This window comes from Otolemur garnettii, unplaced genomic scaffold, assembly GCF_000181295.1.
Source record: "Otolemur garnettii isolate 467f Iridium unplaced genomic scaffold, OtoGar3 scaffold00141, whole genome shotgun sequence".
NCBI lineage: Eukaryota > Metazoa > Chordata > Mammalia > Primates > Galagidae > Otolemur > Otolemur garnettii.
This window is the reverse complement of record NW_003852536.1, coordinates 861,515-877,308: the sequence shown is the minus strand read 5'-3', so window position 1 is coordinate 877,308 and position 15,794 is coordinate 861,515. Positions and strand designations below refer to the sequence as shown.

The 15,794-nt window shown below is 36.6% G+C and overlaps 1 protein-coding gene across 1 annotated transcript in view; it reads left to right on the top strand.

Moving 5' to 3' along the window:
• CDC42BPA (CDC42 binding protein kinase alpha) overlaps positions 1-15,794 on the top strand; it is a 227,016-nt gene that overhangs the window by 205,999 nt on the left and 5,223 nt on the right. The window contains exons 31-32 of the mRNA XM_023518564.1: positions 3,018-3,141; positions 3,961-4,078. Of these exons, the coding sequence (XP_023374332.1) occupies positions 3,018-3,141; positions 3,961-4,078 (242 nt within the window). The remainder of the gene's footprint in view (positions 1-3,017; positions 3,142-3,960; positions 4,079-15,794) is intronic.

Genomic DNA, 15,794 nt, shown 5'->3' with positions numbered 1-15,794 from the left:
CATGGCACTCTACCCAGGGGGACAGCTTGAGGCTCTGTCTCAAAAAAAAAAAAAAAAAAAATCCTAGGGCCCTCATGAGTTATGCTAGATCTACTCTGTGCTTTATAAATGGAACAACAAAGCCTGGATGACAGCACATCTGTTTCTAGCATGGTTTGCTGAATATTTCGAGCCTACTATTGAGATTTATTGCTCACAAAAGATTCCTTTGAAAATATTTCTGTTCACTACCAATATAGCAGTCACCTAAGAGCTCCAATGAAGATGTACAAGGAGATGAATGTTGTTTTCATGGTTGTTTCTATAACATGCATTCTGCAGTTTGTGGATCAGTTTGGATAATTTTAACTTTGGAGTCTTAACATTTAAGAAATACATTTTGTAAGGCTATAGCTGCCATAGGTAGTGATTTCTATGTGGATCTGGGCAAAATAGACTGAAAATATTCTGAAAAGGATTCACCATTATAGATTCCATTAAGAACATTTGGGATTCATGAAAGGAGGTCAGAATATCAACAATTAGCAGTAGTTTCGAAAAAGTTGATTCCAGCCCTCATAGATGACTCTGAGGGATTCAGGATCTTCCGAGTCATCTTTGGTGGAAGTAACTGCATGAGTAGGGGAAATAGACGAGAACTAGAATCAGAAGTGGATGCCGAAGATGTGACTGAAGTGCTGCAATCTCATGGTAGACTTGAACAGTTGAGGAGTTGCTTCTTACGCGTAATAAAAGAAAGTGATTTATTGAGATAGAATCTACTCCTAGTGAAGATGCCGTGAACACTGTTGAAACGACAGTGAAGGCAGCCAAGTGCGGTGGCTCATGCCTGTGGGAGGCCAAGGCAGGAGGAACCCTTGAGCTCAGGAGTTCCAGACCAGCCTGAACAAGAGCAAGACCTCATCTACTAAAAAAATAGAAAAATTAGCCAGGTGTTATGGTAATTACCTGTAGTCTCAGGTACTTAGGAGTCTGAGGCAGGGGGATCACTTGAACCCAGGAGTTTGAGGTTGCTGTGAACTAGGCTGAAGCCACAGCACTCTAGCTTGGATGGCAGACTCTTTTTCTAGGACAAGTTGACAAACTTAATTGTTAGACCTCACACAGTGACAGCTCTCACAGCCATTCCAAAAAAAAGAATTCCGAAATTGGCCTTGAAGGGTGGACTAGGTGCTAACATCAGTGCATAGCTTCTTAAGGGATTATCGCAAAGGTAACCATAGTGAGACTGAGCGGTGGTATATGTAGCATTTTTTCTAGGATGGGTTCATGAACTAATTGTCCAAATGCAATGGGAAACCAAAAAATTTGTGTGACTTTTCTTGATCATGATATTTGCTTTATTGTGGTGATCTAGAGGAAAACCCACAATATCTCCAAGGTATGCTTGTATTCCGTTTCTTAGAGGAACTCTAGATATTTGTATGAGATTGGTTTTATCCTCTGCTCAATGTATGTGGCCTGCTAGTCATGAACTATGTCCATACCCACTTTGTGTCTATAGGACAAAACGTATACCAACTTTTCTTTCTTCTTCTTTCTACTGCAGGCTGACAAAAATCAATACAGTTGTCTTGTTCTTTGACAAAGGAGGGAAGTCCCATTTCTAAGAATTCCTTTCTTTTTCTGTGTCTTGCCTTCTCCTTCATCTCTTAAGAGGCTGAAGTGCTCCTGCAGCCCTCTGGCTATCTAGTCTCACCTCGCCACAGCTCTCCAAAACCCCACATTCTGTCCTGTTACTTTTTGTTGTCAGGAAACTAATCTTACACTACAAGAAGCATGTCACTTTTTTGCTAATCACCTGCTTTTGCTCCCTTACAGGCCCATTTGTCTTCCTCCCACCTCCTGCTTTTTACTTCAGCTTTTGGGGTGTTGAACACTTGTTAATACTGTCTTTTCTCCTGTTCCTTATCTTATTTAGCTAATGGCATCTCCTGTCACACTATGTGGGATGCCATTATCTGTCTTATTCTTAGGGTATTTTCACATAGTCCAACATGTTTGGGGAATCCCTGGTGGACAATTTTGTTTACTTCAGATACTAAAATTGACATAGGATTAGATAATCACTGGGTTGTTAGGTGTATGTGATTAAATAATCATTTATCCCCAAGATTGGAAGAGTGGCAATAGCAACAAATTCCTACCTTTAAGTACAAAGAAAATAGTGGGAGTGTAATTCCTTTTCCTTACTTCACATCTTGTAGTGTGAACTTTGTGAAGAAATGTTTTATGATGGAAAAATAATTTTAATTATTATTAACATGACTATCTTGGTATTTATGCTTGTTTGCTGTGCAGATTAACAGTAGCAGCTCTTTAACACCTTAAGCCATTGAAACCAATACCCGGGGGGAGAAGATAGTATAGACATATTGGGGTGGGTGGCTAGTCAATATGGCAAGATACCAAGGCATCTACAGTTTTCTTCAGTTAGATTATACGATCAAATAGAAGTAAAAAATATATTTGGTAAGCTGTGTTTAATTTCACCATATATCTTTTTACATATGTTCTGTAGAAAATTATTGCTTATTTACTGTGATTATCAACACACAACTTTTAAAAATCAGAATTGCATGTACTTGTACAGTTGATTAACACTTTTACTGTCTTAGGAATTAGTGGATAAAAAGCATGTTAACTGTTTAGAGTTGCCATTCCCAACCCCCTGGACCACAGACCAGGGCCCATCTGGTCTATGGCCTATGAGGAATTGGGCCACACAATAGAAGGTGAGTGGCAGGCCAGCAAAAAGCTCCATCTGTATTTACAGCCGTTCCCCATCATTCTCTTGACCTCCTGAGCTCCACCTCCTGTCCGATTAGCGGCAGTGTTGGATTCTTACAGAAGCAGGAACCCTACTGTAAACTGCACATGCAAGGATCTCGGTTGCATGCTTTTTATGAGAATCTAAGCCCTCCCCACGCCATGGAAAACCGGTCCCTGTTACCAAAAAGGTTGGGGACCACTGGTTTAGAGAACATCATTGTTTTTTGTATTTTTTTTTTTAACAGAAGGGGATGAACTGGTAGTTCCTGAAACATCAGATAATAGTCGGAAACAAATGGTTAGAAATATTAACAATAAGCGGCGCTATTCCTTCAGAGTCCCAGAAGAGGAAAGGATGCAACAGAGGAGGTAGATAATTAATTTATACCTGTCATGCTTGTGGCATCTGAAGGACTGTTTGTTGATAGATTGTATTTGATTTGGATGGAAAATTTGACATCTAAAAATCTGTCATTCGTCAATAGTGTCAAAATTGCAATAATGAATGTAACTTTTCAGTGTCACTTTAATTAATACTTTCTAAATTGTGAATATGCACTGGATTAAGGTACCATATTTTTGTTCACTTCTGTATGTATATGGAGTGGTTATAATTTGGGGAAAGTCTGCCTTTCTATAAATGCAGAACATATCTGTGTATGTAATAAATCTGTGTGTGTGTAAGAATTCAGATTAAGTGTTCTCTTCATTAACAAACAGAAATAAGCTTGTAGTATTTCCAGATACATAGAAAAATATTTCTAAAGTATTTGAGTTATTTTTTAAAAGATACATAAAATGTTCAGAATTATCTGTAAAACACAGTAGAACTTCTTTGATTTCTAAATATTTAAAAGGACTCTCTCAATTTTCCCACACAAAATCATAAGATCTTTTATTTAAAATTTAAAACAAAATATTCTAAGGAAGTAAATTTTTAATTGAGTATATTCTGTTATTCTGATTATATCCTTATTAACATAATTAAATGGTATTATTTTTATAAAAATTAAAGTACCTGTGGCTCAAAGGAGTAGGGCGCTGGCCCTATGTACCAGAGGTGGTCAGTTCAAACCCAGCACTGGCCAAAAACTGCAAAAAAAAAAAAAAAATCAAGTATGCTTAATTTTTTTCTTAAGTTATCTAGGTTATGGAAAAAAATGTCTAAACAGATGTTTTATCTTATAGGGAGATGCTACGAGATCCAGAAATGAGAAATAAATTAATTTCTAACCCAACTAATTTTAACCACATAGCACACATGGGTCCTGGTGATGGAATACAGATCCTGAAAGACCTGCCCATGGTAAGAGGTGTGAAGAGTAAATGTGAATGTGAATGGGGTGAGGACAGAGGTACAGGCTTAAATACATACATAGACTTCAAAGGAGATATCGGTTACTAGTTTAATGATGAGGAGGTGTTTCTCTCAGTACATCACAACATGTCTATGATGACATGCCTGATGGAAAAAACCTTAAAATTTAGACATCTGTCAAAAAACAAATAGAAGTTCCTACTTAGCTCCATACTCTAGAAATTGCTCCTATACCTAGATTTACTATTGTTGATAGAAGAAACTGCCAGAATTGGAGAGGTTCTATGCCAAGTTCAGAATTTGATTGCCAAATCATTAAAATTTCACTAAGTTCTAATAATTAAATGCAGATATTTGGCCTACTTGTTCTTCCCAGAGAACTCCATTAACTTGTTCATTAATGGTCATGCCTCTCAGCTAATAGTGAAATTAAATCTTTTTCCATTGCCCAGGTATAAACATGTTGCTTGGTCAGTCATACATTCAAAAGTATAACATAGGAAAACAGTTGTTTTTAACAATGTGAAGACTGGGTTTGCAGACCTATTATGTTGAGATTAAGAATATATTAGAGGAATTAGCTATTTATCCAGACTCTATTTTTTTTAACATTACAGTATCATAATTTTCTCAGAAAACTAAAACTTTAATAAGACCCTTATGATTGGTAATGATAGCAACTCAATTTTGTGTAGAATTTTAAGTATAATTTGTGTTTATGGCAATTTGGGAGATGATTTTTGAATTTAGACACAAATCTCTTTTTAAGAAAATCTGTGGTAATTAATCACATGATCATTACTACTTTGATAGAAGATATAAGCATCTATCACTGAGAGAGAAAATGATAGATAATAAAGCTTGATGTGTAGTCAAGTTTTTAAAAGTATAAAACTAAGCATTTTAAAGGAAATTTTTCATTTATATCATGGGAAGAATAAAAAGGTCTATATTCGTTTAAGTATGAGTTCTTCATTGTAAATATCTCAATCAGTTGCCCTGTTTGCTTATGAATAAATGTGACATTGTTATCATTTTTTCATCATCAGGACATTATTATTATATGATCATAGTAATATACCTTTCCTTTATGGAGTTGTAATTATTCACAGTAGTCACTTATCATTTGGGAATAGGAATTTTTATTAACTACACTGAGTAAATCTAAATAAAATAGGTAAAAGCTAGATTATAGTCAATCTTGATATAGTAATTTAAACTAAGTAAAAAGCCAGGTGCGGTGGCTCACATGTGTAATCCCAGCACTTGGGAGGCCAAGGTGGGTGGATTGCCTGAGCTCACAGGTTTGAGACCAGCCTGAGCCAGAGTGAGACCTTGTCTCTAAAAGTAACTGGGTGTTGTGGTAGGTGCCTATAGTCCCAGCTACTTGGGAGGCTGAGGCAAGAGAATCACTTAAGCCCAGGAGTCTCAGGTTGCTGTGAGCTGTGACACCATGGCACTCTACCAAGGGTGACTAAGTGAGACTCTGTCTCAAAAAAATAAATAAATAAAAACAAATTAAGTAAAAACTTTAAGGTTGAGTACATTAAATGTTAAAATTGTTCTATTCATTTATGATATTTAAAAGCCATTATTATCTTTTCAACTTTTGCTTAGGAGTGAGAGCTCAGATTTCTCTCCATTCTTTTCTTATTCTGAACAATCTGGTTTTCCTTTAATCTCAGAAGTTCACATAACTAACTGTAAGTCCAAAGCCTCTTTTTTTTATTCCTTATGGAAGGTATAAGGTCAGGCACAAAATACCTTAATAAAGAGATTTTTGTCTGATTCAAGAGTCACACACCTAATCCCAGCACTTCAAGAAGCTGAGGCAGGATTGCTTTAGGCCTAGAGTTTAAGACTAGCCTGAGTGAGAACAAAATCCTGTCTCTACAAAAAAATAGGCAAAATTTAACCAGGCATGGTGGCGTATGGCTGTCATCCCCAGCTACAGGGGAGGCTGAGGCAGGAGAATCACTTGAGTCCCGGAGTTTGAGGTTGCAGTGAACTACAATGATACCACTGCATTCCAGCCTGGGAGAAGAGCAAAACCCCGTCTCAAAAATAAATAGAATTTTAAAAATTTAAACAGTTGAAAATGTGAATATATTTATAGCTTTTTGGATAAATCAAGTGTTACCTACTATTTTAACTAAACTTTGGAATTTAGTTAGTAAGTTTTTTCAATACATGATACGTAGTTAGCATTACATAGGAATCGAGGGATACAAATTTCAGTACATATGTTACAAATCAAAACAACAGAAAATAGAAAATTATTTCAATAGCTAGCTATTAATAGTTAGGTAATTAATAAATATCCTTTTAAAATTAAAAGTTATTTCACTTTGGTTTCATTTTAGTAAATAAAAATATTTTTTATCTCATTTCAATAATTATAGAAAAGTTTTATGGAAATTCTGTCATACTTCACATGTTACAGTATTTTCTTTAATTCAGAATAGTTCAGTGTTCAACAAATGTTACTTTGCCTGGTAATCTTCTGCCATCAGGTGAAAGATCAGTTTGCCTAATGTTCCAGAATTCTTTCAGACTGTCATACTCAATAACCGTACACCCTGACTCCAAAAGTCAAATTTCAAACATTGTAAGCACTTTTATATCAAAGTTTCCCTTCTTACCCTCCTTTTTCTCTCTTCACTGTCCCTCTAAAGTAAAAACAAAACACTATTTTATTTTTTGTTTAAAATAAGGTCCTACTCCTTACTACTAAGCAGAGCAAGTTCAAAGAGCATTTCCTAAAGATTCATTCCCCAACTGACTCCATAACACATGACCTTACACCTCTGATTTTTTTGTATTCATTGTCACCTGATTTTGTTGACCCATGGCCATCTTCTTGGTTCCTTTTGGCATTAATACAAATGAGTTTGCCCTAGCAATTCAAGCCAGTTTTTAATGTGCCTTCCATCCCTCTACTGTTTTCTCATCGTGTAAGTGCTTTTGTATTTCCAGGACAAGACGCTGGTGTAAGTTTTGAAAGCAGTTTCCTCACCTGCACATGTAGTATGCATCAAAGATGTTACGTGTCTAAATCCCTGTTCTTCAAAGCCACATTTTATTTTTACATTTTTTTTTATTTTACTACCAAATGATGTATAAACTGGGGCTTTTTCATCAACATCCATTTAATCACCTAACAGATATTTCTAGAGCACTCACTGTGTACCCAGAACTGTGTCTGTCTCAGGGTCAACGCTGGTAAACGAGACAGTAACAGGCATGTTTGAAAATAACCATGTGATGCTCATCTGCACCTGTGTGTGCATCTGTTCACTGAAAAGCTTGTGATGTTTTAATATTTTCTCAGATTTTAATATGTTCTTTCTATTGAAATGGAATTATTATGAACTATCTCTAAAAAATAAAGATAAATTTTTCTAATGTTAACATATATGAGAGCTTTCATCTGTGCAAAGAGCATGTTCCCCGGACGTTTTTTGTGTTTTAATGTATTCAAATCAGTATTGCTTTCCTTCCTATGAAATACTTATAAGCTTAGAAAGTTTATTGGGCCTCTGAGGTTACTTGTTTCTTTTGTACTAAATGATCCTGAAATAGGATTGTTTGGTTTTTTAATATGAAAGGAGCAGTAAGGCTAAGGGCATCATTTTATTTTCTTATCTCTTGTGTCAGATGCAGACTTTTTATTTATATCTTACTGAGCCAAGAAATATAAGCAATTAATATAAGATTATATGTGTGTCTTTGAAATCTATACTATATTCATTTTCTTGAGTCTTTTTTACAAGTGGTTTCTGGTAACAAAAGATAGATTTTCTCCAACTGAATGCAAGAATAATACCTTATACCTAGAGGAGTTATTTTTACCATGTTACATTTCCCTTTGCCCTATCCATCTCTAAAATTGGGGGGGGGGGTCTTTTCATTTATTTATTTTTTTGAGACAGTTTCATTCTGTACCCTGGGTAGAGTGCTGTGGTGTCCTAGCTTGGACTCTTGGACTCAAGTGATCCTCCTGCCTCAGTTTCCCAAGTAGCTGGACTACAGGCTCCCACCACAATGCCTGGCTAGTTTTTCTATTTTTAGTAGAGACAGGTTCTTACTCTTTGCTCAGGTTGGTCTCCAGCTCCTGAGCTTAAGCAAGCCACTGCATCTAGCCCCTGAGATTGTTAGTAAAGATAAAATGTTTAGCTCAGATACCTCTTGGGTCTTAAAGAAGTAATTTTGCTTCTTGAAGTCAAAGAAGCTCTTTCTATACTTATATGTATAGTAAGATCTGATTTAGCTCATACCACTAGAATAAAAACAGTATCATACATAGAAGCCTTTCTTTTAAGCCTAGATAATTTGTGAGATCTTTCTGCAACGCAAACTCATCTCAACTCATGGGAATATAAATGTCAGGCTGGATTCAGTTCACGTTCTTCCTAGCAGATCATTCAACCTGTTCCTTTAATGAGATTATGTCTTCTGTCAACTGCACCTTGAGCTTGGCAGCCTGAGCCTGTAATGCCAGCTATGCAGGAGGCTAAGTCAGGAGGATCACTTGAGGCCAGGAGTTTCAGACCAGCTTGAGTGAGAGCCAGATCCTGTCTCTACAAAAAATAGAAAAAAAAAAACAAAGCAGGGATGGTGGCATGTGCCTGTAGTTGAAGTCCATGGGAAGCTGAGGCAGGAATATTGGTTGAACCCTTCAGTTCAAGGCTGCAGTGAGCCACAGTCGCACCACCACACTCCAGCCTCAGCAGTAGGGTTGAGACCCTGCCTTCAAAAGAAAAAAAATCTGAACTTTGAAAATTCTCATTAGAATTAGACAAGGTGGCTGGCAACAATGATGGTTCGCAAATACTCAGAAGTGGTTATTTATCTGAAAAAATTAAAAGTCCTTGACTTCAAAGCTTTTCTCTGTGTCTTTGGTATTATATCATTTCATTTTTTTTAGAAATACACTTCAACATTGAAGGAAATATTTTTCCCTTGTTAAAAACAGATGTTTTCTTTGGGGTGTCTAAATGGAGATAGGCTTGGGCTGTTAAAAGTAAACCAATAATTAGTATATTCCATAGTTGCTATTATTGTTATAAGGAAATAAGATCTATAAAAGCAAAATCCTTAAATACCAAGGAATTATTTTAAATGATTTCAAATTTCTAAGAAAACAGTTTCATAGCATGTCTACTTAGAAATTATTATAGGTTCACTTGTGCTTTTCTTGTTTGTTTTTTGCTTTTTATATCCTTAACATTTCTGGTAGATTTTTGCTATGTTTTGATTAGGTCACATAAGAAAATGCTGAACTAAACTCTGAAAGTGTTATATCTCTGAATGTCCAATTTCTACTCATTTAACTATAGTAATAAGAGAACAATTTTTTAAGGAAAATGATCTTTTGCAAATCAGCTAGTTAAGTAACCTAAAAGAATATTACAAAATTTAACTTTCTAAGGCCTAAAAGTATTTCCTTAAGGATTCGGTTCTGATGTAAAATGTTTGATATGCATGTTGTGTGAAATGTGAATCCATTTTCATCACCTCATTACCTTTTTTCTTCTTTTTGTTGTTTTTGATAGCCAGGTTTCCCTTATCCATCCCCTCATCATCACTCCGGTCTGATCTCCTCTCCGATCAACTTTGAGCACATCTATCACATGACTGTTAATTCTGCTGAAAAATTTCTCTCTCCTGATTCCATAAACCCTGAATATTCCCCGTCTCTACGCTCTGTCCCTGGTACACCAAGCTTTATGACTCTGAGGGTATGAACAGCTGAGTCAGGTGTTAACTTTTACTAACCATGTAGAGATTTCCTATTGCCTGGCTTATTAAGTAACCCACTAGGTGGTACCATCTTGTGAAGAGTTTCCTCTGCCAAACTTCTACTCTTAAACTCTTTATCTTCCTCTTCCTTTGCTTCCATTTCTATTGTATTTCTTCTTTTGAAGAAAAAATTAAAGGAATAGAGAGGATTTCAATTTTTATTTTTGAAATAGTATTAATATTAGAGATCTATAGTAAAATAAAGGATTTTTCCCTTCATGGCAGTTTCCATTTTAGATGCCATCGTAAGACCCATATAGCCCCCTGGCCAAGTGCAGTGGCTCACGCCTGTAATCCCAGCACTCTGGGAGGGCGAGGCAGGTAGATTGCCTGAGCTCAGGAGTTTGAGACCAGTCTAAGTAAAAGCAAGACTGTGTCTCCACTAAAAATAGAAAAAAAAATAGCTGGGCATTGTGGCAGGCACTTGTAGTCCCAGCTACTAGGGAAGCTGGGGCAGGAGGAACCCCTCACTTGAACCCAAGAGTTTGAGGTTGATGTGAGCTATAATGATGCCATGGCACTCAGCCCAGGACAAGAGAGTAAGACTGTCTCGAGAGAGAAAGAGAGAAAGACAGAGAAAGGAAAGGAAATAGCCCCCAAATGGATCTCATTCTGTTAAACAGAAAAGGACTCCCAGAATTTCTCAATTTTTTTATAGTTCATTACCCTATAACCAGTTTAAGTGAAAGAAAATGTTTATATTTGGTAAAGTCTGTGATAGAGCCTATCCATAGACCTTCTGTCTGTAATAAACCCATTTTTGAAAAGCTTAAAAATCTCCAAAGTAGACCAGGCACAGTGGCTCACACCTATAATCTTACCACTTTGGGAAGATGAGGCAGGAGGATTGCTTGAGATTAGGAGTTTGAGACCAACCTGAGCCAAGAGCAAGACCTAGTCAAATCTCCAAAGTAAAGAAATCAATACTATTAAGAGTAACAAGAAAAAGTTCCAGAAATAAGTTAGATTTACTAAGGTTTGTGTTGGTGATCTATATTTACTCCCAACTTTTATCTAAGTTAAACTAAATCGAAGAGAAAAAATGAAAACATGCTCCTTCTGAAGGACCAGGCATTTGCTGTTGGCCTCTTCCGTTCAGCCCTCCATCTTTGCTGTCAGTGGCTTTGCAGTGGGATGAAGAGGGGCTGCCATTAAGCTATACGTACATCCATGTGTCCATCCAGTGGTGTGTGCTTATACAACTTCAGGGGAGCGTTTCTGGAGTTAGCCATGCAGATAGTAAAGTACTTTGTATTGTATCTTGCAAATTCATTTCTCATAATGCCCCCTGGCTTAGAGCAATAGTACCATTGATTTTTAAATTTGTATATATAGTAAAGCAATTTTCCAATTAGAAGATTAGCTGTAGGGAAGGAAGTATAATTTTTGTTTGTGCTATAAAATTATTCTAAATTATTTTTTAAATGTCATTGTTTTTGACATTAAATGATTAGATTATTTAAATGTCTTATTTAACAAAATAAAAGTATGATAAAATAAGCCATAGTTTGCTTGGTGGCAGATGTCAAATGAATGTGTAAGTTAATCAGGAACTTTTCATATAAAAGATGATGGGCATGTTGCTTAAGTTAGTCATGTATCATTAAAAACAATACCATTAGTGGAGGTTTTACCCTAATCTTAAGCGTATTTGTACCTATTAAGGACCAGAAGCTTAAGTTTCTTGTCACTTTATAATAAAGTTTATTTGATTTTAGCTAACTGGATGATAAACTGATATTTTTAACAAAACATTTTTTCTATGTATAATTCCTTTTTTACTTAAAAATTTAGGGCTACCAAGTTACCGGTACATTTTATAACTTAACTTTTGCTATTTGTTCTAGAGTAGGTTTGATTTATGAAAGAGGACACCCCCAGTGTGTCTTAAGGTTATTGAAAAGACAGTAACAAAATACATAGCTTGACGCTGACTTTCCCAACTCTTCCGAGCTTTTCTTTGCTCTGTTGTTCACCTGTTGCTGGTGTCATACAGGGTTGCTCCTGTATGTATGAATGTTGGATTGCTAGCGTTGAGTGTGTTTTAGTTGTAATTTTTTTTATTTCTTAGAGAAAAAAGGTAAAACATTTGCTTTAAACAAATAACACTCTAAGAATTACATGGACTTTGCAAATTTGCTAGGTGAACCAAAATGGCAGGGTTGAATTTGAGGCCAGCTAGCCAACCAGATCATATTCAAAATGTGTGATTTGGAGTTTTTCAGAATGGTATTGTTCCTTGATTTCCTGACTGCTCGATTTGGCCGTTCTTTAGTTGCTTTGCCATAACATTCTCTGAGGTGTCTCAGATGTATGTAGAGAAGCTCCATTCTGCAGACTTTTTCAGAGCTGTAGTCCCTCCTTGGAATCTCACAATCACATGGCAACTTGGAACTGAAGTTCCAGTTCTAGACTTTTATTATAACTAAAAATATTTTTAGCCACATCGGAATGTTTCTTTTCTTTCACCATTGCACACTCCTTTAATAGAATTTATCATATTACTAACCAAAAGGAAAAAATATCATTTTGCTAGATAAGGCATTTTATGAAATTACAATACTAATTCGTGAAATTGCTAACTAAAGTAAAAATAGGACATTTCTTTATCGATCGTTTCTTTTAACCTCAAAAGCCATAAGTATTTGTGCTCATTTCATTGTATTCTGCATGAAATCATTTGATCTGTACCATATTATACAAAGAAGATAGTCACCTTTTTTTATTTTATTTTTTATTTTTTTGCAGTTTTTGGCCAGGGCTGGGTTTGAACCCACCACCTCCGGTATATGGGGCCAGCGCCCTACCCCTTTGAGCCACAGGCACCGCCCAACAGTCACCTTTTTTTTTAAATCAAGTTATTTAAAGAATTGCTACGATTCTTTGTTCATTGATTCCCAGAAAATGTTATTCTGCCTCAACAATGCAAGCCAAAGTATACTTTGTATCATTAAAACGCAAACACATGTGACATCAAACCAATATTAACTAGAACACTGTGTGTTCTATAGAAAGGATCATAATTAACTTTGTTAACTGAATTAATCTCAGTACTTGAAGTAGAAAATTGGGATTACAGATATAAGGCATTCATTTATTCAGCAGATTTTGTTTAGTACCCATTTTAGGTGCTAGAGTTTAAAGTCATGATAGCAGTCAGTACAAGAAATGATAAGGTGACTTGAAAAAATGAGTCTGGAAACATCATAAACTGTGTGCTTTTACTAAATAGGCAGGACAGATTGATCTGTCACCCCCCACAAGCTGAGGGCCGAGAGTGGGTGAGTATGGATTAGGGCTTGCCTACCAGCAGCATTACCCTGGTTTTCTATGTTTAAAGAACGGGTATAAGGACATTTAGTGAAATACATGAAATGCAGTTTAAGCATTTAGGCCATTTCTTGTTGCCAAAACATGTAAAGTCATTCATGTAAGATAGATTTCTATTAACATTAAGTAACATAAATCCTACCACAGTTTAATTATCCATGTATGGCAGGTATATGGATAAATTTCTCAGATTTATTCTCTACTTTAAGCTACCAGGAAAAAAAAGTACTATTTCCAGAGCTCCAAGTGATTAAAAAAGATTTAGTTCTTTGAATCAATAAAATAAGGCAGACAATTGTAATGTTTTAAAAATGCACTAGTTAGGCCAGATGCAGTGGCTGGCACCTATAATCCTAGCACTCTGTGAGGCCGAGGCAAGAGATCTATTTAAGCTCAGGGTTCAGCGCCAGCCTGAGCAAGAGTGAGACCCCATCTCTACTTAAAAAAGAAAAATTAGCTGAGTGTCATGATAGACACCTGTAGTCCCGACTATTCGGGAAGATAAGGCAGGAGGATTGCTTATACCCAGGAGTATGAGGTTGCCATGAACTTGGATAACACCTCAGCACTCTACCCTGGGGCAACAGTGTGAGCCTGTTTGAGTCTCAAAAAATATATATATATACTAGCTTTGTTAACTAAAAATATTAACAAGGTTTATACTTCAGAAAAGGAGAGTTTCATTTCTCTTAAAGGGTAGCAGCCTGCTGAGTGGCCATTCCTACAGGGTGGAAAGGAGAGCCCGGGACAGACAAAAGCAACAAGATTTTCATACTGCACAGTGGAGGCAAATGTACATATCTGTCAAGCTATAGGGATCCGGAATATTTATGAAAAAGGGAAATCGTGTACATTTGTAATTGTGCTTGATCTCCCCCATCCTGTCACGGCTGGGGACTGAGTTTTAAGGTGTTTCTGGGGTCCCTTGGCTAAGAGAGATTCAGGAGTTAGCAGAGGGCTTAAGATTTTATTTTATGTAATAGTTCACAGCTTGGTGTATTCTGTAACATTTAAAAAAGCATGACACACTATGGTCAGCTCTTTAAAAAATGCTATTGGAAGAAAAGATGGGCAGGAAACATCAAATTATTAGTAGTATCTGGTGAATTCTTAGGTAACTTTTTTTTGGTTTCTCTTATGATTTCATTATTATTTATATGGTTCTACAGTTCATGAGTATTACCTTTCAGAAAAAAGCAAACAATTTTAATGAATTACCATAGTACTTAGAGAACGAGTTGATAAATATATTTTCCAGTTTTGTCATATGTCAGTGGCTGTGGCTGTGGTTTTCTGACAGTGTAGAGAAGGTAAAGGCTGGCCTACAGCATTATATGAAGAGAGCATCTCTTTTCAAAGGCAAGTTGCACATTCTACTCAAACTTAGATTTGTTAATTGGCTTTACTTAACAAATCAATCCTTTAGGAAAGTCACAAAACTTGAGTTTTTGACTACTTTTAATGCATGATTTTTATTGCATTTTTTCATAGAGTTACAGTCTTATTTTAACGCTTAAGAAATTTGTGATTTTTCTCCCCAGCGGAATAGCATTTGGGTGTGAGTAAAGGGAAGGTTAGAGTGCTAAGTGCAGGTGGCTGTGTAAGGTCGTCATCAGAGCCAGGGAAAGACAGACGCTTAGTGAGAAGGAGCTGAGTGCTTGCTTTCTATTATAACAATATGGTTACTTTAATTCTTAGGAAAGCCTTGTGAGGCAGTTATTACTCCCATAATACAGCTGAGGAACAGGAGCTCAGAGTGTAACAAACCCCAGGCCTGCTGCCGGTAAGCTTGCAGCTGGGATGTGAGTGGTGGTCTCTCTCTCGGCCTGGCTCGCCAGCCGGCTTGCTGCCTTATGTCATCCCCTCTGTGAGCAGCTGACAAAGGGGAGGCTGTCTGAAAACAGGTACTGTGGGCTAGCAAAATTACCACCATTTTTGTGGCAATGAAAGAAAAATTAAGAAGGACTAGACAAATTTTCCAAATAAGTAAATGCAAATTTGTTTTTAAATAAGAAATCAATTCCAGACCATTTGCTTCAGGAGATGCTTACAGAGGCTGGGACTGTGTCAACAAATAGAGAAAGCGGTGTGAATGGTAAAAGGGTTAATAATAATATGGCAGATGAAGTTTGCCTAATCCAGGATTTACAAAGAGTACTGAAATGTTTTTCCCCCTCTGGAGTTTTGTCAGATCCAGCATCCCTCTTCCTGGTGTGAACAGTGTTACAGCCGTGGGCTGTGTGCTTCTGTTCTTGGCTGCGCCCAGGCCACTCACCCAGCAAACCAGCTCCAGGGCTCTCCTCCGGTGTCTATGATTTGCAAAACATTCTGTGGCCTGTTTCCCACCAAAATCACTCAATAATTCAATAATTAGGTGAAAAACTTTTCAAACTAATATTCCCAAGTTTACTAATTTCACCCAGGCTGGGAGTCCTATTTCTGACTCACTTGGCTACTCTGTGTGTCAGTAAAGACTGTGCCTGTACTGTGAGCACATGACTGCACACTCAGTGTCACATCAAGAAAACATTGGCTTGAGAAGAATATCATTTTAATTATAATATTGTGTTAA